The sequence below is a fragment of the Rissa tridactyla genome, chromosome W (genome assembly GCF_028500815.1).
Source record: "Rissa tridactyla isolate bRisTri1 chromosome W, bRisTri1.patW.cur.20221130, whole genome shotgun sequence".
NCBI lineage: Eukaryota > Metazoa > Chordata > Aves > Charadriiformes > Laridae > Rissa > Rissa tridactyla.
In genome coordinates, this window is record NC_071496.1 from 31,655,021 (window position 1) to 31,678,489 (window position 23,469).

The window sequence follows — 23,469 nt, forward strand, 5'->3', positions numbered from 1 at the left end:
CTATCACGCTGCCCTACAAGTGCTGAGCTACTACGCCTTGGCACCTCTCTAGCAAGCCCAGTTACATCCCCATCCCCCTATGAATCTAGTTTAAAGCGCTCTCAGTGAGCCCTGATAACTCTTGTCCTAGAACCCTTTTCCCCCTGCAAGATAAGCTATTCCCGCCCATTACCAGCAGGCCTGGCATTTTGTAAATCAAGCTGTGGTCAAAGAACCCAAAGTCCTGCCGGCAGCATCAGGCTCAGAGCCAGGCATTGATCTGCTGGCTCTTCCTAATTACTCCCTCATCATTCCCTGCAACTGGAGGGACAGAGGAGAACACAACTTGTGCTCCTGATCCCTTGACCAGTTGTCCCAAGGTCCTGAAATCTCTCTTCATTGCCCTCGGACTTCTTCTCACTACTTCGTCACTGCCTACCTGAAAGATCAAAAGGGGGTAATAATCTGAGGGCCGTACTAGGGAAGGAAGCTGCTTTTTCACATGCTTAACCTGGGCCCCAGGGAGACAGCAGACCTCCCTATGTAGTGGGTCCGGTCTGCATATCGGGCCTTCCGCTCCCTGCAGTAGCAAGTCGCCTATGACAATGACCCATCTTTTGTTCTTTACCACAGAGGTTTTGATGCAGGGGGTGGTCCGACTAGACCTCGATGACACCTCCAAGCTGGAAGAACTATCATGCTCATTGTTGTCCAGTTCCCCTTGCAGAGCACTGTACCTGTTATGCAATGGCATCTGGGAAGGTGAGGTAGTTGCTGGGCAGATGCGACTGCAGCGCTTGTTGTGCTGGGCAGGAACTTCTTGCCATTGTCCCCTGTCCTCCAAGTCACCACATTCAGTTGGACAGAGTGAGGACAGGGAGTTCTCTGTAGCAGGGGCTCTGTCTGCCTGCTGGGTTTTTATCATGGGAGGCAGGGTGCGACTCCATGCATCTCTCTCTCTCTTGTTCTCTGATGGCCCTCAACCTACTTACCTCCTCCCTGAGCTCCATCACGAAGCAGAGGAGCTCCTCTATCTGGGCACACCTCCCACTGGCATGCCCACCACTGCCATCTGACACTGGCATAAGAGCAGGGCACACCCTGCAGCCCAACATCTGGGCGGCAGCATGTTCCCATGAGAGCTCCATCTGGGAAGCTGCATCAGAACTGGTGGGTGCAGAGCTCACAGATGCCATAGTCTTCTTCCGAGTGGATACCATTGTTTCCTGGCAGAGTTGGCAGCCTTTCAGTGCTCTCCCATGCAAACTGCTGCACCCTGACTGTTGTGCTGCACCCGGTTTGCCCGGTCTGTTCGCCCACCCAGGGAGCCTGCCCTTGCCGTGGTGCTCCCAGGTGACACCCTGGGTGACACCCACTCGCTGCTTGCTTGCTCAGTGCGCAGCAACCTGGTTGCTGCACTCCTGAAGGGCTTCTTTCATGAGGTGGGTAGTGGTCTTGGCGAGTACTCCTTCTTTAGATCAGCTGCCCGGTGGTGCTGGCTCCACCCATGCTGCCTCAGCAGCCCGCTTATGGGGGCTTACTCCACTTATGTATTTTTCTAAGCCCTCATAGATGTTATCTGCACAGTCACAGATGTTATCAGTATTTTCTCACAACATATTTATTTTTGGAGCATGATTTGGTTTTCTTAAACGGAAATCTTGTCATAAGCATTAGAAACACAAAATTCCTCCAGGAAGTGTCTTGACAAAAGCTCCATTTTGCCTGTACTGACAAGCTTCCACAACTTAAGGAATCTGTTGTTGAGTCAACAGTTGATCTTGCTTGATGGGACTGGCAGGGTCCATTACAGTATCCAGCATAAAAGAAAAAGCAACTATACTGACCTCTCTCTTCAGTCTTGTGGCTTAACTCTTTTTCTTCCTCATCGCTGCTGGAGCTCTCTGTTTTTCCCTTCATTTGTTCCAGCTGATCCAAGTTAACCCGTCCAACCAGCTCAAAATTACGACTCACCTTAAAAGAAATGGTTTTGTCAACAATAAACACCATCATCAACTATTGAAAAAAACAACCCACCAACAAAGCTATAGGCTGAAATGGGAAATTTATCAAGTACCTAGTCAAATAAATACTCGTTTCCCTTCAAACACAATTATATTCACTATTAATGATTCTTCTTTCCTTTTTTATACTAAATTTCTCCATTTTGCTTCTCAAAATGATCCTATTATTTGAGAAGCTTCCCTCATTTTGAGATATTGAAAGTAAAAAATCCAAGAAATGCTAAGCACTCTGTTGTATCTCCCCTTTCATGGGCATGTAAAACTGATAGGATCGAGCATCGCTATTGCACACCATCACTGCAGAAAAATCCTTTGTGACTGCTTTATTCAGCTTCATGTGTGAAAAGATGGGACCTGAGTGACCACTTTGACAGACAGAGCCCAAGTCATTGACTGTTCTTATGGAGATTTGGGAGTGGGGGGACATGGAATGGGGGAATAGCTGCCCTGGTGTGGGTTCTCTGTTGTTTCCCCTGATACCTTCCTCCCTGCAGCCCCCCCCCCCATACAAAAACCTTGCCACGTCCACCCAATACAAGCATATAACTTAAGACAGTACATATTGTAAGAAGAGATCAGGAGCTGCCCTGTGCCAGACAGAGCTAATTCTAGCAAGCTCCAAAATGGACCCACAGCTGGCTAAAGTTGAGCCAGTCAGTGAAGCCAGTGGTGCCTCTATGATAAGATATTTAAGAAAGGGTAAAGCACTGCATGGCAGTGTCAGGAGCGAGGAAAAAAAAGTGTGAGAAACAACCCTGCAGACACCAAGGCCATAGAAGAAGGAGGGGTAGGAGGTGCTCCAGGCACCAGAGCAGAGATTCCCCTGCAGCCCATAGAGAGGACCACACTGGAGCAGGTGGATATTCCCTGAAGGAACTGTGGCCCATGGAGAGCCCATGCAGAAGCAGGTTCTCCAGACAGGAACTGCAACCTGTGGAGAGGACCCGTGCTGGAGCAGTTTGTGAAGGACTGTGTGCCCTGTGGGAGGGACCCTATGCTGGAGCTGAGGAAAAACGTGAGGAGGAAGGAGCGGCAGAGAGGAACTGCTATGAAATGACTGCAAGCCCTATTCCCCATATCCCCTGCACCACTCGGGGTGGCCTGATGCACTCAGAAGGGTGGGGAATAGTGCTTGTTGGATCTCCTAGGACCCTTGCTGTGGTCACTGGGAGATGTGCAACATCTCAGATACCAGTTAAACTGTAGAAAGATTCTCAAGTAGCAAAAAGGAGCAATAAAGGGAGACAAGCATACCAAGCCAATATAAGTTCACAGTGTTCATTTTTAAAATGCAGTCAGTTTTGATAGTACTTTTGACACTCATTTTGTCAATTTGGGGGTGTGTGTGAAATGCTGTTCAGTCAACAAAGCGTGAACAAGTTTTTAGTGAGAATCAGGCAGCTCAGCTCCTGATAGTTGGATGCAATGAGTTCCCTCCCCACAAACTCACAAAAAGTATACTCTGTAAACATGCCTCAGTTCTAGAATTTTGCTACTCTCACAGCAACACAGCTGAGAACTACAGAAATCCAAAGCAGACAGAAGTCTGTGGAAAGCTTTCTAGTGACTTCTCCATGTATGGATCAGGTCTACACTCAGAAGGTTCCACGCAAACACCAAAGCAGCCTTAACTTAAGCAGTAAGTATAAGAAACTTCTGTCTTTCCCCTGTTAAATGTAAACTGGAATGTACTGACTTGTGTTAAAATATGCATGGCATGTCACTTTGCCCAAGTTGCCGGAGCAATCTTACACTTTGGAAGATCCTGTGTCTTAAGAGTGTCTGAATCACACAGCTTTAACGTTGTTTCATAAGTTAAAAAAAACCCCCACAACATATACAAATGCTTTTTTCAGATAATCATATTCTACATTCAATAGTCACTGAATTCTGGTCAATCTCAACAGCTTTAGAAACCCACAATCTTGAATTTCTGGAAAAATATAGACCTTGAGAGAAATTGAAGTCCAGCACAGGAGACTCCTCCAAATTTTGGAAAAAAAATGTGGGTCGGCTACTTAGAATGGACATGCAAATAAACTAGATATAGCATTTGCAAGAAGTAGATTGTTACAAATTAAATCCCTTTGGATGTTACCTTGTGCTCATCTCGAAGATGAGCGTCCAGCTCTTCTGCGTGTTTGGTCTCATAGTAGCAGAGTTGACATTTGTAAGGTTTAAGTTCATTGTGCTTCTCTATGTGTTGCTGCAAACTCTCATCACTGGAGCAGGTAAAGGTACACTTATCACAGCGGAAAACAATTCCCTGCAAGTATTTTGACAGTTTGGAACGGCAAACTTCAATGGGAACAATACGCTCTTCTGTGGGGAGAGGGGAATGTTTATTAAGTTTTAAGAAATAAAAACCATCAGGCAATGTGTCAACAGCTTGTAACATACCACCCACACAAGAAACAGGATCTGCTATTTGTGTATGCAATCCATCTACCAAGCTAAATCTGGACCAATAAAGAAATAAAAGAAAATTCCCTTTCTATACAGACAGAGTTAATCCTACATGATTACAAATGCAGGTGTCCTTGCAAATGTAACCACTCATTAGGTGAACAGGATGGGAAGAAGAAATTTGGGGCAGAGTGTTGGGGCAGATTTGTGAGAGAGAGTAGCAGAGCCTAAGAATATAAAAGCAGACATAAATCAGTCAGATCAAGCTCCATTCTGGTTCAATACATGACAGAAGCCAGTAAAAGGTGCTAGAACTGTAATAAACAGGGAGCATGTAGGGTGATTCCCAATACATCACCCTCCCAGCTTCTGATGATCAGAGCTGGTGTTCTCACCATGACATTTAATGCTACTCACTGTGGGAGTGAGAGGTTGTGTGCAGCAGTATCTTCTCCTGAAGGTGGTTGTGCAGAGATCAGCCGGAGGCAGAAACTTTAATACACCCTCAGCTTTTTAATAGTTAAGATTCAAAATCCACACATACTTAATTTCACGCTTTCCACAATTCTGATTATGCATGTATTGAAAATGCTCTCACTGAGTTATTAAACTCTCTATTTCCTTCCTCTCATGCAAAACACACACTTTTAATAGGGTAGCACAATTAATTTCAGTCTTTCTATAGAGCCAGAATCCTGATGTGTGCAACATTCATTCACTGTGGTTCTCTGAGCTGTGCACGCAGGGGAAATCCCAAATTTGACCTTTCAGCAGGGGGTCACCAGATCTTCAATACAGCTTTTGTTACTCAACTGTCCTTTTGAAGTAAAACACTGAAATGTAATACTATTATTCCTTGTGGACTGCAGATTAAAGGAAGAGTTTTATCCTCCTCATGCAGATTGTCATTAATGATATCTTTAAACAAACAAACAAAATTAATCCCAGGTCTGATTCTTAGAGGGTAAACATGAAGGGTAGGGGACTTGAGTGCATTGACACATCTCTTATAATTTCTATAGGGAGGCAAGAACTACAGAATTTATCCATTTGTCTTTGGCCAATGCATAACCCTCACTGCTCATGAGCCTAATTTTTCACAGCCCATCTAAATATTCCACCCTCCTCAGTTTGTTCTCCTCCCCGTCCTCCCCTTATTTTGAACATGGAAGTTTTCCTACCTCAAAACTTTCTCTGTGCACTTTAACATGTGGAAGTTCCCCCCAAAGCTATATCTGAGCGAGACCCTGAAAACTTGTTGCAAAATAAGTTGCTGCAAAAAAATGTTGTGTCCATTCAGGGTCAAGTTGGAAAAGAGACAGGGGTGCACATGCTCTAAGAGATAACAGGAGTTAAAGCTGTGATTTTGAATGCATAACAAGAATATTTTAAAAGGTATTTACAGCTCTGTGCAATTGAATTCACTGAAATAAGGTAACTTGTTTTTAAAAGTAAAAAAAGTTCCAGCAAAAAGTTTTTTAAAAAGAAACACTATTTAAAGCATTTGAAAATTAGATTTTTCTCTAGCACAGGACACATTTTAAAAAACACTAAAGCAGGGGATGGTATGGTAAGCATATGGTAAGGTATGGATGGTAAGCAGGGCACTTTGGAGCAATGCACCATCCTAATTCATATCAGTAAACCCCATTATCTCACTAACAATCACCCCCCCTACACCTGCCAAATCACTGTCAACACAACATAGACTGACTTCCCAGACTTATCACCATGGTCCTGCTTGGCAATCACAGGATCTGGTTCTGACCTGTGGTTTAACTTCCTGGCTTGACCTTGGATCTGTATCATTGCTGCAAATTTGCCTGATAATCTGGACTCTTGGTAGAACCTGGACATTATCTCTGGGTCTGCCCTGCTTACCTTGCTCAGGTACTGTGGGGCTGGGCCCTGGCCAGCAAGGCTCCACCCCTACTGTCCATGTTATCCTCCTCTTCTCCCTGGACCTTGGGGAACAGCTGGGCCTTGCTGCTCCATGACAGTAATGACTTAAAATTTAAATGTGCATGTATTCATGTCAGTGAGCTTTATCCAAACAACTTAAAAATTGCAAAATGATTTGGATTTAAAACATCATATTTAGCAAGGTGATGCTCTAATAATCTCTGACCACTTTAATAGCTGTCTCTCATCACACACCCACCCCATACTCTATATTTGGCTACTCATTTATACACTTGTATCTGAGCAACTGGCAAAATTGCAACAAATGGTGAATCCTATCCAGAAATTGTGAACTTAGCTTTGGCTTCTGTACACAAACTACATTAAAGTTCAGCAGTGCCCACAAAGGCTACTATGTATGCACCATAAAAAGATGACATGCTGTGGAACAGTTTAGCAAAAGGACTAAGGGGACCTCTGCCCCCCCCCCCATCATCTCTGAATAAATTTAATCACTGCTTTAGACTGAAACATTTGGGCTATTTGTAATACAGATCTGAGATTAAATAGAAAAGCAATTAATGCACTAAATATTTATAGTATGCAAAGTCAAAGCAGGCATATGTTTTGCTCACAACATGGAAAATAAAAAGGTTAACACTCTAAAGCCCTTATATATGAAAGTTTACTATTCCAGAGAAACAGATGAAAATTCAATGAAATGGAAGGACAAAACAATTATTTATATAAAGAAAAAAAAAGTAAAATAATTACTAAAAAACAAATGCCTTGAGGATTATAAACAAGGAGCCCTACTATTGATCTTGGTGGGTTGCGTTCAGTGCTGGAAAAATATCAAGGCATTTCACGATGGGAAAATTTGCTGGAAAGGATAATAAAAACTAATTGCACTGCCTGGACTAAATGAAAGGCCAACAGCTCTGCTGGGCATGGAGCAGGAGTTCAGTCTCCATCATGGAACTTTGAAGAGCTCACGAGATTTGCCTGTTATGAAAGCCAAGAGGAATTCAAGAGCCAAATCTCTTCTCATTGCCTGTAAAGTAGCTACTGACTTCGTAATTTCCATATTCACTCCCTACTTCAGCCCACAAAGAATATATTGTGCTTGACCAACTGGACTGCCTTCTATCATGAAATAACTTGCTCAGTGGATGAGAGGAGAACTGTGGACATCGTCTACCTTGATTTTTAGCATGGTCTTTGACATGGTCTCCAACAACACCCTTGTTGACAAGCTGGCAAGATTTGGACTGGAAAGATGGACCACAGGATGAGTAGAAAACTGGCTAAACTGAGACATTGACTACCACCTTTTGAGGTAAGAAAAGTCACACTGGCAGCTAGTCGCGAGTGGAGTTCCTCAGAGGTTGATTCTGGATCTGGTACTATTCAATATCTTTATAAATGATCTGTATGACAGTACTGAATACACCCTCACCAAGCTTGCAGATGACACCAAACTGGGGGGAAGAGATAGATACACCAGAAGGAAGAGTAACCTTACAGAGACCTCGACTGGCTGGAAGACTGGGCCAACAGGAATGGATTGAGGTTTAACAAAGATAAATGTCAAGTCCTGCACCTGGAACAGAATAATCCCAAGCAGCAGTACAGGCTGGGGTCTAACTGGCTGGGGTGGAGCGCTGCTGTAAAGTACTTGGGGATCCTGTTGGGCAGCAAGCTGAATATGAGACAGCAATGTGCCCTGGTAACAATGAAGGCAATCCAATCCCTAAAAGGTAGTTATAGAGAAGATGGAGGTACTCCCTTCATAAGGATGTGTGGTGACAGGACAAGAGGCAATGGGCACAAGTTGCTTCAGGGGCAATTCCATCTGGATATAAGAAAATCCTTCACCATGAAAACAATTAAACATTGGAATAGGTTATCCAGAGAAGTGGTGGAACCTCCCTTGCTGGAAATATTCAAGACTTGGCTTGACGGGGCCCTGGATAACCTAATCTAAGGTCCTGCTTCCAACAGATGGTTGGACCAGATGATCTCCAGAAGTCCTTTCTATGATTCTATGTATCAAAGTTAAATCATTCCGAGGAACTGATTGAGCAGAGTAGGTGACACATGATAAAAGTCTCTCAGTGGCAAACTGGCAACATCCTACTGGCCATAACACTTAATAATGTTGTAGCTCGGTAAGAATCAACTTCTGTAGCTATTCACCAAGAGGCAAATAGTCTTAATTTCAACTGCATGCTGCCAAATCAGGGACTTGGGATGCCACCATTTTGAAAGCTATAATGTAAGTTAGAGCTCTATAACTGTTTTCTCACTTTGCTGGAGGGTAGGAGCGAAGAAAATACAGAAAATGGATGAAAACCTTCAATCTTCTGACTTTATAACAATGTACTGCTTCCTCTACCTGGAGAACAAATGTGCTTAGATCACAGCTTGATACTGTCCTTGTTTTATCAGTCCAAATGGCTACAAGTAAGGAAGGCTATCTGAGACTGTGCAACATCCCTCAGTCCTGTCTGCACAGCAGCACCTTCTTTCTGTGCACATTAAACCCCATCAAAATCCTCTGCTTTACCTGGCACAATTAGGCACAATAGGTTTTAATCTGGATATATACACCAGAAAGAAAAAATTTAAGAAAGGACCTTAATTCCTTTAGTTGGGGTGCTGCATGCCTGAGAAAAATCCTTGCCCTTCCCTCAGGGGCCTATAAAACTCTTTAATGAGTGTTTATGATAGCAAGCACTTTAGAAACACGTTGGAGACAACCTTGTCCTAGGTCCGAGTTGTAAATTAGTCTAACTCTTGCTAAAAAGGTACTTGATGACTGTTGACCTCTCTAGAAGAAAAGCTTAAAAAGAATTTTAAGTCTGTCCCACTTCTACATTGGTAAACTTTATATTTCACAGAAAAGAAGTAATATGTACTTAGTCCTGATCTATTCAACATATCTGAGCTCACATACAGAGAAAAAACTTAATGGATCAATCTGAAAGAGTAGTGTTCTGTTCAGCATTCTCTTTGTCAGATATCAGATATCTATATACAGGGACATCTTTACCTCTGTGCAGAACTATATGATCAATCATGTTACATTTGTATTTGGTGTGATATAGGCAAAGAGGACAACGAAGGTCTTTGGGTCCTTCCTCAGGAACTGCCGAATGTCCAGCTTCCACGTGCATAGTAAAAGCAGATCTGTGAAATGGGAGGGAGACATGGAAGCAGTCAGAAGAGGTGTGTATGGAACACTGAAGTGTCACAGCTCTATTACAGAAGCGTTGTATAAAATGGTACAGATATCATTCAGCCTTCTCTTCGCAAAGCCACATGGCATTTCAGCAGGATTGCTCAAATGGATATCACATGAGCATAGGTATTTGCAGGCTCATATCCCTATGTAAATGAATACACATTCTGCACAAGATATTCTTTTGCAGTGATTGCTCTATAGTCACATTGCTATAGTTAAGATAGCAGAAGTATTTCCAACTTTTGTGCTCGTTATTTGCTTGTCTTTGGCAGAGAGACATTTTAGCAAGTTGAGTAAAATCCTTTCAACTGTCCTAGACTTTGAAGGGTGAAAAAAACTTATTTCTGATGTAAAAAAAATAAAAATCCTCAACAACTCTTTTTGTAGGACTAGCCCCACAACAGCTGAAATGTTCAGTCAAGATATGAAATAGTCTTGCATCTAACAGTAAATTTGACACCAAGTTGATAAGTTTGAAAGCCTCAATTATGAGGACCTGAAAATGCAAGACTCCACAAATGAACAGTACTTTTGCACAACAAATCTCATACCATTAGCTGCAAACTTAAAAAATACAAGAGACATACATGCAGAGGAAATTAACTATGCATCTATCAAGCCACAAGGTCAAGTAATAAAATGAGAGGTGTTTGTAAACTTAGGGGAATTAGGCATTTTTTTTCCTGGGGTAGTGCTAAAACTTGCAAGACCAAAGCTGCTGGCTGCATTAAATTACAGAACTTAAAGGCCCTTTGAAAGTTCTCCAAGTCTGTTAGCTTGAATGCAAAACAACTTATAAACACAACTGGCTTTGAGCCTGATCCAATGGTCATTGAAGCCAATAGGTAAGTTTTTATCATCTTCAGTGGATGCTTTTGTGTGTTTATTTCTCTGTGGTGACTGGAAATGTTTTTTTTTAAAGAGAGCTCACGTGTGTACGTTGTACATTTAAGGAGGAAAGACTTAATCCCAGAAAGTTTGAGACACCACAATAAAGAACACAACTCTCTTTATGTAACTATGAAAATATGTAATTACAGCTTGATTTAAGGCAATTTTGTTTAATCCTGGTAGGAGAAAAGGGCAATAGGAAAATGTGAAAAGATACATTAGACCTGTCAAGAGTTGGAAATGCTTAAAACAAATAATAATCTGGAGCAGCAATAGTAATAGTAATCTGGAATTAAACAGCAAGTTATGCCATGTAACTGGCAAGGAGCTGAAGCAACAAAGCCTGATCTCTTATGGATGTATAACTTGAAGCTGCTCTTCTATGTGGTCTCTCATATCTAATGTCCAGCATACAGCTAGACATGTATACAATACAATGGTGGAGTTCCCCAGGGCTCAATTTTAGAGCCAGTTCTCCTCAGTGTTTTTATAAATGACCTGGACACGGGAGTTGAGTGCACACTAAGTTAGTTTACCAGCAATACTAAATTAGGAGGAGCTGTTGATTCCCTTGAGGGTAGCGAGACCTCACAAAGAGATCTTGATAGATTAGAGTGCTGGGCAATCACCAACCATATGAAATTTAACAAGGACAAATGCCAGATTCTGCACCTGGGACAGTGTAATCCTGCATGTATGTATAGATTGGGAGATAAGAGGCTGGAGTGCAGCCCTGCAGAAAGGGATCTGGGGGTTTTGGTTGATAGTAAGCTCAATATGAGTCAACAACGTGCCCTGGCAGCCAAAAGGGACAATTGTATCCTGGGGTGCATTAAGCACAATACAGCTAACCAGTTGAAAGAAGTGATTGTCCCACTATACTCAGCATTGGTGCAGCCTCACCTCGAGTACTGTGTGTAGTTTTGGAGTCCACAATATAAGAATAATATAAAAATATTTAAATGTGTCCAAAGGAGGGCAACAAAGATGGTGAAAGGACTAGAGGGCATGACTTATGAGGAGAGGGTGAGGATACTAGATTTGTTCAGCTTAGAGAAGAGGAGACTGAAGGGTGACCTCATTGCTGTCTACAACTTCCTCATGAAGGGGAGCAGAGAGGGAGGTGCTGATTTCTTCTCGCTGGTGTCTGGTGATAGGACGCGAGGGCTTAAAGCTGAGTCAGGGGAAGTTCAGATTGGATATTAGGAAAAAGTTCTTCACTGAGAGGGTGGTCAAGCACTGGAACAAGCTGCCCAGGGAAGTGGCCATGGCCCCAAGCCCACCAGTGTTCAAGAAGCATTTGGACAACACTCTTAGATATATGGTTGAACTTTTAGGTTGCCCTGTGTGGAGTCAGGAGTTGGACTCGATGATCCTCGTGGATCCCTTCCGAATCAGGATATTCTATGATTCTGTGATTCTAATAGGAAAGGTTGAGCATAATTCTTCAACAGAACCTCTGTCCTTTACCCAACCACATGATCTATTTTCACAAAGCTCCTAAGGACATAATAGCTTTGAGACCTTGAATGTCAGCTAAGGGGGCTATGACTGAGGGTTCAAAATATCAGAAGGAAACTCAGAAACAGCACAACTGCATAAATCTTTTTCTCCTTAGGGAACATGGCTAAACACACGCACCTGAAACTTTAAATTTTGCAATGTTTAATTGGATTTGCTGAATTGTTTCTATATGCTATCAGATGCTTTGGAGTATGCTTTATATTTCAGCCAGATAAATTGGGGTGGGGGTATTGGTATTATGAGAGCTTTCTTCATAGAGGGAATAGAAATTCTGTAACCTACCTAGAACATTTGACTGCCCCATGCTTCATGCTAATTGTTCCAAAAATATGCCTTATACTCCTCATACTTGATGGTGAGGACCAGCATCTAATTACAAATTGTGAGGGGGGAAAACCCCCACTCCTTGTACTATTTACTGTAGTGAGTACCGCCTACTGCAAGTGCTTTTCTCTTCAACAGATGGTACAGGCTGTTGTAGGAATGAAGAAAAAAAATTACATGGATGCTGCTGTGATCTGGTATGGCATTTCCTATGTTTTTCTCCCTGGTCACCGTTGGTCTTAGCTACAGCCAGTTCTCACAAAGATTTCAGAAGTCTTTTGAAGCACTAAAAAAAAATCCCATTAGAAGTTCAGTTTATTTATTTTGCCCAATACTTACTTAAAGCCTGTATAAAAGGAACAATCTTTGCACTTGAACAGTTTCTTCCCTCCATGCTTGTCACGGTAATGACGTCGAATGCTCTGTATGTAACCCGAGGAGAATTCACAAAATTCACAGTTAAGGATAGTTTCTGTTTTTTCCACTCCCGCAGCACTCCCAGAAAGTGGGATTCGGCTGATGTTACTGTTCATGGCCAGAGCTGCAGACTGGTAGTGGTTCAACTGTTGCTGAACATCAGGAGGTTCTGAGTATGAAGAGTCTATAAAGAAAGAGAGAGAGAAGTTGTCATTCCAGGTGGATCAATGAAATTTAAAAAGATTTCAGTCCTGTTCCAGCAGGCAGCCTTCTGAAGAGATAAGAGGATTACCATTTCTTCATCTAACCCAATTTGTATTCTACAATGTAAAAGGTGGTCGGTTGAGATTAGGCTTTTTAAATCTGATCTGGGGAGGGATAAATATATGAGTAACCTATTAAAGACAGAAAGAAAAAGGAAATGGATACAATATAACCCAACAGAAGGCTGTCACACCATTTTAATGATATTTAAAAAAACACAGACTGGATATGTTTCAGCACACACACTGAAAACTAGAATACTTTATTAAAAAAAATGGAGGGGAGTCTTGGAAGTTTCCCAATACATTGATTTGAATGTGGAAGTTAGGAATTCAGCTACTTTGTCCCATATAATCCACAACTCCCCATGAATGGTACAAATGAAAGCAGAAAAAGCACAGGTGAATTTCAGTGTGACATTACTGAAAAGATAACAAAAGGCTCTTTTCTTAAGCTTTTTGAAAAGGAAAACAAAAGATGATTTTAAAAAAAAAAAGTCAGAACACAAAGTGTATCAGCCACCTCCCATTTTGATGGGTGATTCATTTCCAAAGTATAATTCCCTGAGGCTGTAGATGTATGAATTCTCTAAAACGCATACTTGTTGGAAATTAATACCATCCATTCTAACCAATTAGTAAAGAGAAACAAAAGGCAAATAGACTTGTACAGCACTCAGTGTGTGGACTTCATCTGTCTTCAAGAAAGTAAAATGGTTGCTTTCTTTTCACACTACCATAGAGATAAGTTATATATGCTTTAGAAATGAAACCCAAACCAACAGCAACAACAAAAAATACCAAACAAAAACAAAACATAGGGAGGAAAATGTCTCCAGGCTCCTCAGCTTCATCATCAGGTGTACAGCAGAGACATGAAAGCTTCTGGTAAATTGATTCAAATTTTTTTTTGTTTCTTCTCTCTGAGTTGCCTGAGCACAAACCGGATCACAATATATTTATCCTCTTTGTTCTCATTACTTCTACATCAGGTTTGCTCACCACAGACGGCTCACAATGATTTCTATCAGGTCAAATCTTAAGGCCCTGTGTCACTCACAGCTGCTTCCAGCTTGCCATGAGGCAAAGGAAAGCAACTGTGGGAAAGAAAAAAACACACTTCACACCAAAATTTTATCCAATAAAGAGGAACATGGCACTCCTGCTCAAACATATTTAAGAAATACACAGGCAGCCAGTGGTGGCTGGAGAGGCACTTTGTGTGTGTGGGTGGTACATACACCTCTGGAAGGGAATGCAGCCTGAGGGCAACCCATGCTGGAGCAGGCACACAAGGCAGAAACCGTTACACATATCACCTCTACCTTCTACACCACCCATTTCCTTATTAGAGGAATTTTTGACAGACTGAGTGTCACTTGTGAAAATAAGGGAAGATGAGACTGGGGAGGGGAGAGGATAGGTGTTTATTTGTTTGTCTAATTGTCTTCTTTTTTTCTCAATGCCCAAATCAGCGATGGGAGGTTTGTGCTGATTGGCAATAAATTAATACAAGCAAAATTCCTCAACTTTAAACTGTTTTGTCCATGACAATAATTAGCAGAGAATGTGGGCGACACCAGGAACTGTCATGGGCTGGATCTGGAATCACAGAATCACGGGATCACAGAATGGTAGGGGTTGGAAGGGACCTCTGGAGATCATCTAGACCAACCCCCCCGCCAGAGCAGGGTCACCTAGAGCAGGTTGCACAGGAATGCGTCCAGGAGGGTTTTGAATGTCTCCAGAGATGGACACTCCACCACCTCTCTGGGCAGCCTGTTCCAGTGCTCTGCCACCCTCAAAGTAAAGAAGTTCCTCCTCATGTTTAGGTGGAACTTCCTATGCTTAAGTTTGTGCCCATTACCCCTTGTCCTGTCCCCAGGCACACCTGAAAAGAGCCTGACCCCATCCTCCTGACACCCATCCTTTAAGTATAAGTGTAGACAAGATCCCCCCTCAGCCGTCTTTTTTCCAGACTGAAGAGACCCAAATCCCTCAGCCTTTCTTCATAGGAGAGGTGTTCCAATCCCCTAATCATCTTGGTAGCTCTCTGCTGCACCCTCTCCAGCAGTTCCCTGTCCTTCTTGAATCAATCCCAGCTCCTTCAGCTGCTCCTCATAAGACTTGTGCTCTAGACCCCTCACCAGCTTCATTGCTCTTCTTTGGACACGTTCCAGCACCTTAATGTCTTTTTTGTAGTGAGGGGCCCAAAACTGGACACAGTATTCGAGGCGGGGCCTCACCAGTGCCGAGTACAGGGGGACAAACACATCCCTAGTCCTGCTGGCCGTGCTATTTCTGATACAAGCCAGGATGCTGTTGGCCGCCTTGGACACCTGGGCACACTACTGGCTCATATTCAGCCAGCTGTCGACTAACACCCCCAGGTCCTTTTCTGCCAGGCAGCTCTCCAGACACTCTTCCCCAAGCTTGTAGCGTTGTATGGCATTGTTGTGACCCAAGTGCAGGACCCAGCACTTGGCCTTGTTGAACCTCATACCATTGGCTTCGGCCCATTGACCCAGCCTGTCCAGATCCCTCTGAAGAGCCTTCCTACCCTCAAGTAGATTGACACTCCAGCCTAACTTGGTGTCATCAGCAAACTTACTGAGGGTATACTTGATCCCCTTGTCCAGATCATTAAACAGAACTGTCCCCAGTACTGAGCCCCGGGGAACACCACTTGTGACTGGCTGCCAACTGGATTTAACTCCACTCACCATCACTCTTTGGGCCCGGCCACCCAGACAGTTTTTTACCCAGCAAAGAGTATGCCCGTCCAAGCCATGAGCAACCAGTTTCTCCAGGAGAATGCTGTGGGAAACTGTGTCAGAGGCTTTACTAAAGTCCAGGTAAACAACATCCACAGCTTTTCCTTCATCCACTGAGGGGGTGACCTTGTCATAGAAGGAGGTTGGGTTAGTCAAGCAGGACCTGCCTTTCATAAACCCATGCTGACTGGGCCTGATCACCTGGGTGTCCTGTATGTGCCATGTGATGACACTCAAGATGATCTGCTCCATGACCTTCCCCGGCACCGAGGTCAGACTGACAGGCCTGTAGTTCCCTGGATCCTCCTTGCGGCCCTTCTTGTAGATGGTCATCACATTTGCTAACATCCAGTAAACTGGGACCTCCCCAGTTAGCAAGTACTGCTGATAAATGATGGAAAGCGGCTTGGTGAGCAGTTCTGCCACCTCCCTCAGTACCCTTAGCTGGATCCCATCCAGCCCCATAGACTTGTGTGTGTCTAAGTGGTGTATCAGGTCACTAACCATTTCCCCTTGGATTATGGGGGCTTCATGCTGCTCCACATTCCTGTCTTCCAGTTCAGGGGGCTGGGTACCCCAAGAACAACTGGTCTTACTATTAAAGACTGAAGCAAAAAAGGCATTAAGTACCTCAGCCTTTTCCTCAACCTTTGTCGCTATGTTTCCCCCTACATCCAGTAAAGGATGGAGATTCTCCTTCACCCTCTTTTTGTTGCTCTTGTAGTTATAGAAACATTTTTTACTGTCTTTTACAGCAGTAGCCAGATTAAGTTCTAGTTGGGCTTTGGCCCATCTAATTTTCTCCCTGCATAACCTCATGACATCTTTGTAGTCCTCCTGAGTTCCTGAGTTGCCTGCCCCTTGTTCCAAAGGTCATAAACTCTCCTTTTTTTTCCTGAGTTCCAGCCAAAGCTATCTGTTCAGCCACGATGGTCTTCCTGCCGGCTTGTCTTTCGGCACATGGGGATAGCCTGATCCTGTGCCTTTAAGGTTTACTTCTTGAAGAACGTCCAGCCTTCCTGCACTACTTTGCCCTTCAGGACTGCTTCCCAAGGGACTCTGTCAACCATGTCCCTAAACAGGCCAAAGTCTGTCCTCTGGAAGTAGAAGATAACAGTTCTGCTAACTCCCCTCCTTACTTCTCTGAGAATTGAAAACTCTATCATTTCATGATCGCGGTGGCCAAGACAGCCTCCAACCATCATATCACCCACAAGTCCTTCTCTGTTTGCAAACAACAGGTCCAGCAGGGTGCCTTCCGAGAATCATATAATTGCCTAGGTTGGAAGGGACCTTTCAGATCATCTAGTCCAACCATCAACCTAACTCTGACAAAAACCATCACTAAACCATATCTCTAAGCACTATGTCTACCTGTCTTTTAAATACCTCCAGGGATGGTGCCTCAACCACTTCCCTGGGCAGCCTGTTCCAATGCTTAATAACTCTTTCAGTGTAAAAGTTTTTCCTAATATCCAGTCTAAACTTCCCCTGGCGCAACTCGAGGCCGTTTCCTCTTGTCCTATTGCCTGTTACTTGGGAGAAGAGACCGATACCCACCTCACTACAACCTCCTTTCAGGGAGTTGTAGAGAGCGAGAAGGTCTCCCCTCAGCCTCCTTTTCTCCAGGCTAAACAACCCCAGCTCCCTCAGCTGCTCCACATGACACTTGTTCTCCAGACCCCTCACCAGCTTTGTTGCCCTTCTCTGGACATGCTCCAGCACCTCAATGTCTTTCTTGTGGTGAGGGGCCCAAAACTGGACACAGTACTCGAGGTGGGGCCTCACCAGTGCCGAGTACAGGTGGATGATCACTTCCCTAGTCCTGCTCACCACACTATTCCTGATTCAGGCCAGGATGCTGTTGGCCTTCTTGAACACCTGGGCACACTGCTGGCTCATATTTAGCCAGCTGTCGACCAACACCCCCAGGTCCTTTTCTGCCAGGCAGCTCTCCAGAGACTCTTCCCCAAGCTTGTAGCACTGCATGGGGTTGTTGTGACCCAAGTGCAGGACCCGGCACTTGGCTTTGTTGAACCTCATACCATTGGCTTCGCCCATCGATTCAGCCTGTCCAGATTCCTCTGCAAAGCCTTTCTACCCTCAAGCAGGTCGATGCTCCCACCTAACTTGGTGTCATCTGCAAACCTACTGAGGCTGCGCTCGAGCCCCTTGTCCAGATCATTGATAAAGATATTAAACAGAACTGTCCCCAATACCGAGCCCTGGGGAACACCACTTGTGACCGGCCGCCCTAGTTGGCTCACTCACCAGTTGTGCCAGGAAGTTATCTTCCACACACCCCAGGAACCTCCTAGACCGTTCCCTCTCAGCTGTATTGTATTTCCAGCAGACATCTGGTAAGTTGAAGTCCCCCACGAGGACAAGGGCTAGCGATTGTGAGACTTCTCCTGACTGCTTATAGAATATTTCATCTGCCTCTTCATCCTGGTTGGGTGGTCTGTAACAGACTTCCACCATGATAGCAGCCTTGTTGGCCTTTCCCCTGATTCTTACACATAAACACTTGACCCTTTCGTCACCATCGTCAACCTCTAGAGAGTTAAAACACTCCCTAACATACAGGTCTAACCCACCACCTCTCCTTCCTTGCCTAGCCCTTCTGAAGAGTTTATAGCCATCCATTGCAGCACTCCAGTCATGCGAGTCATCCCACCATGTTTCCGTGACGGCAACTATATCATAGTTTTACAGCTGCACAAAGGCTTCCAACTCCTCTTGTTTCTTGCCCATGCTGTGTGCATTGGTGTAGATGCACTTCAGTTGGCTTCCTTCAGGGCATATCCACCTGCTGTGGTGTGGTCTTATCCATGGGCTGCAGGTTGGATATCTGCTCCACCTTGGACCTCCATGGGCTGCAGGGGACAACCTGCTTCACCATGGTCTTCACCATGGGCTGCAGGGGAATCTCTGCTCTGGTGCCTGGAGCACCTCCTCCCCCTCCTTCTTCACTGACTTTGGTGTCTGCAGGGTTGTTTCTCTCATATTTTTCACACTTCTCTCTCTCACAGCTGCTGCGCAGTGTTTTTTACCCTTTCTTAAATATATTATCACAGAGGCACCACCAGCGTCGCTGATGGGCTCAGCTTTGGGTCCATTTTGGAGCCAGCTGAAACTGGCTCTGTCTGGCATAGGATCAGCCCCTGGTCTCTTCTCACAGAAGCCACCCTCTACTAAAACCTTGCCACGTAATCCCAATACATTTTCCTACAATTCTTCTGCAAATTTGCACCAAATATAGCTACTTTTATGCTGAGCACAAAACTATTTTTCAAAGCCACAGCTGTTCTGCTATTTGCTTCCTTTGTAACAGCAACTATCTTTGCTGAAAAGTATGGTCAGCTTGACTTATTCCAAAGGCCAACCATTGTCAGTATAAGTTGGTAAAGAATAAACTGTTGAGATTTGACTGCAGGTCAAGTACTAGAACACCACCTTTATTCTTGCTTTTCATGCAACTTTGGATTTTTCTTAATTGCTGCCTTAATTTTTGTTTTAAATAAAAACATTAAGTAGTATTTTAGACAATTAATTTCTTGCTCTGAGGCACCTCTTACCATTCGAGTCCTCCACCTCTTCAGCAGAAGTGTGTTTCTTGGAGGTGTGGTAGCCAAGTGAGGCTGAGAGGCTGACAACACGGGATCTTGGTAGTGTCAGTGCTTTCCCATGCACTCTCAATGAATGCTCTTTCAGCTGGCTGATTGTCATGGTGGAAAATGTGCAGGAAGAACATTTGTAGGCATGTTCACCTGGGTGAGCGAAATACAGGCAAGTCATCAGTTCACAAAAGAAACAAAATGTGATCCTCATTCTTTTCCTGCTGAACTCATCAGTAAAATTCCTATGGCCTCCTTCAGTGTGAGACTTACTCCAAAGAGAACAAACTATGTGCGTCTCTCTGTTGAAACGGTCTGAAGACTGCAGGTACAGATACCCACTTTGGGTCCAAAGTTTTGTTTTCTGACAGCTCTAGATCCTTGTTAAATGACTGATGCCAGAAAACAAAGACCAGACTCTTAGCATACTTGTGTTGCATGGTATAAGAAGAAAACAGAATCTTGGATGAAAATAGCATTTCCAAATTTCTTTGGGAGGAAAGCAGGGGTGAAGTCCTCTGTGTTTTTCCATGCAACACATCCAGAATCATGAAACATTCATCAGAACATTCATCAGAATTCAACAGAACATTCATCAGAAACAGGAGGAAACTATAAAATGTTAACTAAGGTTCTTAAAAAAAAAAACCAAACCCAAAATTAAAAAAAACCCTAAACAACAAACAAACTGCCCACTGCCTCCCCCCGCACTTAATTCGAGTAGGATCCCATTTTCCTTATATGAAACCTGCCTCCAGGCAGAAATGAGCTCCATAGAACTAGTAACCAAGTCAAGGTTGGTTTACTACAAGAAGTGGACATGGCAGTACCAAGAGCAGTATGTATTTATGGGGCTATGGGAAAGCATATTATGGAAAAATATTAAAAGAAGTGAAAGAAGAGAAATAATGAACAATAGTGAATTTGGTTCCAAATACATTCCAAGTCATAAAGACAGAATACAACAGGAAACAAATTCCCAAAACAAGACTTGTTCTGTGTTAAGCATGAAGGCACCTGAAATAAAAAGTGAAATGTCCAATGTAAGTGATGTGATATGCGTGGCAAGTAATTGCTTTGGAAGCGCTGCTTCCAGGTAAAAGGGCTACATTGACTACATGCAAGTTGTACATAAAATGACAAAACTAATACAAGAGTGAAACATTCACAAACACTAATGGAAGGATGAGAGCTCTGGTTATGAGAGAGGCAGAAAAATGTTTTCCATTTCTCAACAAATTTAACAAACAAGGTTCTAGAACAGAATTGTTTCAAACATCAAAAATAAGTGAACAAAAAGAGAACAAGAGAAAAAAAAGTATCGCAGCCAGTCATAACAAGCACATAAAGAGATTAGCAGTCATTCTACATGAAAATACCCCCCCACACACACACACCCACCACAAAACTCCTATGTTAATCACAGGGACAAAATACAGACTCTTAGAAACCCACATTGGTGTATCTGAAAAGGATCAGAGTCTGAAATGGTGAAACAAAATGTCACACGGTTTCTTTTCAGATTGCATTCTGCATCTGAATATTATTGCCACAGAGGTATCATCAGTTTACAAAAATAAAGAAAATGATTTTCATAAAGCGTGTATGCTGGACTGATTAATGTGAAAGGATGAACTAGGAACAAAAAGATATAAACCCCCAAAATTTGGTGAATATAAGTGACTCCTGGCAGGCACCTGTTGACTTTTAACATAAAATCACAATAAGAAATTAAAGAAAATTGAAGACTACTATAAATTAAGAAATTAGAAGACAGCTAGTAAATATATTCCCTATTTATCAAGAATAGTTCAGGTGGACAGCACCTTGTGAAAATGCATTTGGTTTCAGAGGCAACACTATAGTTTTCATTAGTGTGACTTCACAGAAAAGTTAAGAAATTTTCCACTGCTAGTTTTGCATCTTATTATTTTGAAATAATAAGTGTATCTTCAAAATTTTTCCATGGGACTATCTCAACAGCTGAGATGTAGCTAAAGCATCATGTCCCAGATGATTTAGACTCTGGGCAAAAACTCTAGGTTACGGTCTGATTCAGAGTGAAAACACAGAATCATAGAATGGTTTGGGTTGGAAGGGACCTTAAAGATCATCCAGTTCCAACCCCCCTGCCATGGACAGGGACACCTCCCACTAGACTAGGTTGCTCAAAGCCCCATCCAACCTGGCCTCGAACACTTCCAGGGATGGGGGATCCACAGCTTCCCTGGGCAACATGTTTCAGTGCCTCACCACCCTCACAGTAAAGAATTTCTTCCTAATATCTCATCTAAATCTCCCTTCTTCCAGTTTAAAACCATTACCCCTCGTCCTATCACTACATGCCCTTATAAAAAGTCCGTCTCCAGCTTTCCTATAGGTCCCCTTTAGGTACTGGAAGGCTGCTATAAGGTCTCCCCGGAGCCTTCTCTTCTCCAGGCTGAACAACCCCAACTCTCTCAGCCTGTCTTCATAGGAAAGGTGCTCCAGCCCTCTGATCATCTTCGTGGCCCTCCTCTGGACCTGCTCCAACAGGTCCATGTCCTTCTTATGTTGGGGGTCCCAGAGCTGGACTCAGTACTCCAGGTGGGGTCTCACCAGAGCAGAGTAGAGGGGTAGAATCACCTCCCTTGACCTGTTGGCCATACTTCTTTTGATGCAGCCCAGGATGCGGTTGGCTTTCTGGGCTGCGAGCGCGCATTGCCGGCTCATGTTGAGCTTCTCATCCACCAGCACCCCCAAGTCCTTCTCCTCAGGGCTGTTCTCAATCCATTCTCTGCCCAGCCTGTATTTGTGTTTGGGATTGCCCCAATACACATGCAGCACCTTAACTTCCCAGCCACTGGGGCAGGAATAGTGTGTGTCTTGACAAGCAGCTACTGGGAGGGACTGGTATGAGTGAGGGGAGTGAGAGGCTCTGTGCCAGTGGCTGGAGCGGGACTGTGGATCACAGCCCATGTGCCTGGTGCCAGGCTTCCCCAAACTGAGTGTGCGTGGGGGTGTGTGTGTGTATTCGCTAGCAAACTTCAAGTTGGACTAGCCACTAGTCCCAGTGGCCAGGCAGAACGAAGTTCTGGGCTGGAACTGTTGGAACAGGCAGCTGCTCCTAACATCCCTTAACAGTTCTAGCTATTATGCAAGAATGCATTTTATAATAAATGGAGTTTTACCACTCCCCAAAAGATAATGGGCATGAGGAAACTGAGTGAAAGACACCTGGATTTTTGCAACTGACAAGGCACTTTAAACAAATGTACAGGCATGATGCGCATCTCTAAGTATAAATAAAATAACAGAATATCTACAAGAGAGAGAGAAAAAAAAACTTTTAACAAATGAAAGACACAGAAACCCTGTATTACTGGAAGACTGATGAAAAAGATCCACAAGGTTATTATACAATAGGATATATTGTTAAAGAACTTACTGGAAACAAATGAGGAAAAGGGAGACCCAGAGAAAGAGAGAGCGCTACAAAGAGGGAGAGTGTTCTGAACTCAATGAGCGAGCAAGCATCTGACCAAGACACAGCTTGAACCCAATGCAGAGTTTATGTGTGAGACAGATAGAGAGCACGTGCTCTGAAAGAGTGTGCGTGACAAAGAAACAGTGAAAGAACATGTGACTGACCCAGAGACCACGCGTGACCCAGAGAGAGAGACACTCAGAGAGGGAGAAAGAAAGAGCACATGATCCAAAGAGGCAGAGAAAGCATGTGACCCAAAGAGAGAGAGTGCATGACACAGACAGAGAGTATGACACAGAGAAAGTGAGTGTGACCAAGAGAGACAGAGAGCAAGTGTGACTCAGAGAGAATGTAATCATGGCCCAGAGGGGGAGATAGCATGAACCAGATAGAGTGTAACCCAAAGAAAGATATAAAGTGAGCGTGACCCAGAGAGAGAGAGTGCGACCGAGAGAGAGACAGAGAGTGTGTGACCCAGAAAGACACAGCGCATGACCCAGAGAGAAAGTGACACAGAGATAGAGAATGTGACCAAGAGTGTCACCCACAGACACTGAGACAGAGTGAACATGGGGGGGGAGCGTGACCTAGAGGGGGGAGACAGCATAACTCAGCAGGGTGGAGGGGGTGGGGGA

At 43.8% G+C, this 23,469-nt stretch overlaps 1 protein-coding gene across 1 annotated transcript in view; it reads right to left on the reverse strand.

Annotated features, from left to right (window-relative positions):
* Positions 1-1,567: 1,567 nt before the first annotated feature.
* The window catches only part of LOC128901994 (zinc finger protein 462-like), a 46,193-nt gene continuing 24,291 nt past the window's right edge, over positions 1,568-23,469 (reverse strand). The window contains exons 6-10 of the mRNA XM_054184240.1: positions 19,330-19,521; positions 12,637-12,898; positions 9,367-9,503; positions 4,102-4,325; positions 1,568-1,953 (exon numbers count right to left, since the gene is read on the reverse strand). Of these exons, the coding sequence (XP_054040215.1) occupies positions 1,579-1,953; positions 4,102-4,325; positions 9,367-9,503; positions 12,637-12,898; positions 19,330-19,521 (1,190 nt within the window). The 3' untranslated portion in view covers positions 1,568-1,578. The remainder of the gene's footprint in view (positions 1,954-4,101; positions 4,326-9,366; positions 9,504-12,636; positions 12,899-19,329; positions 19,522-23,469) is intronic.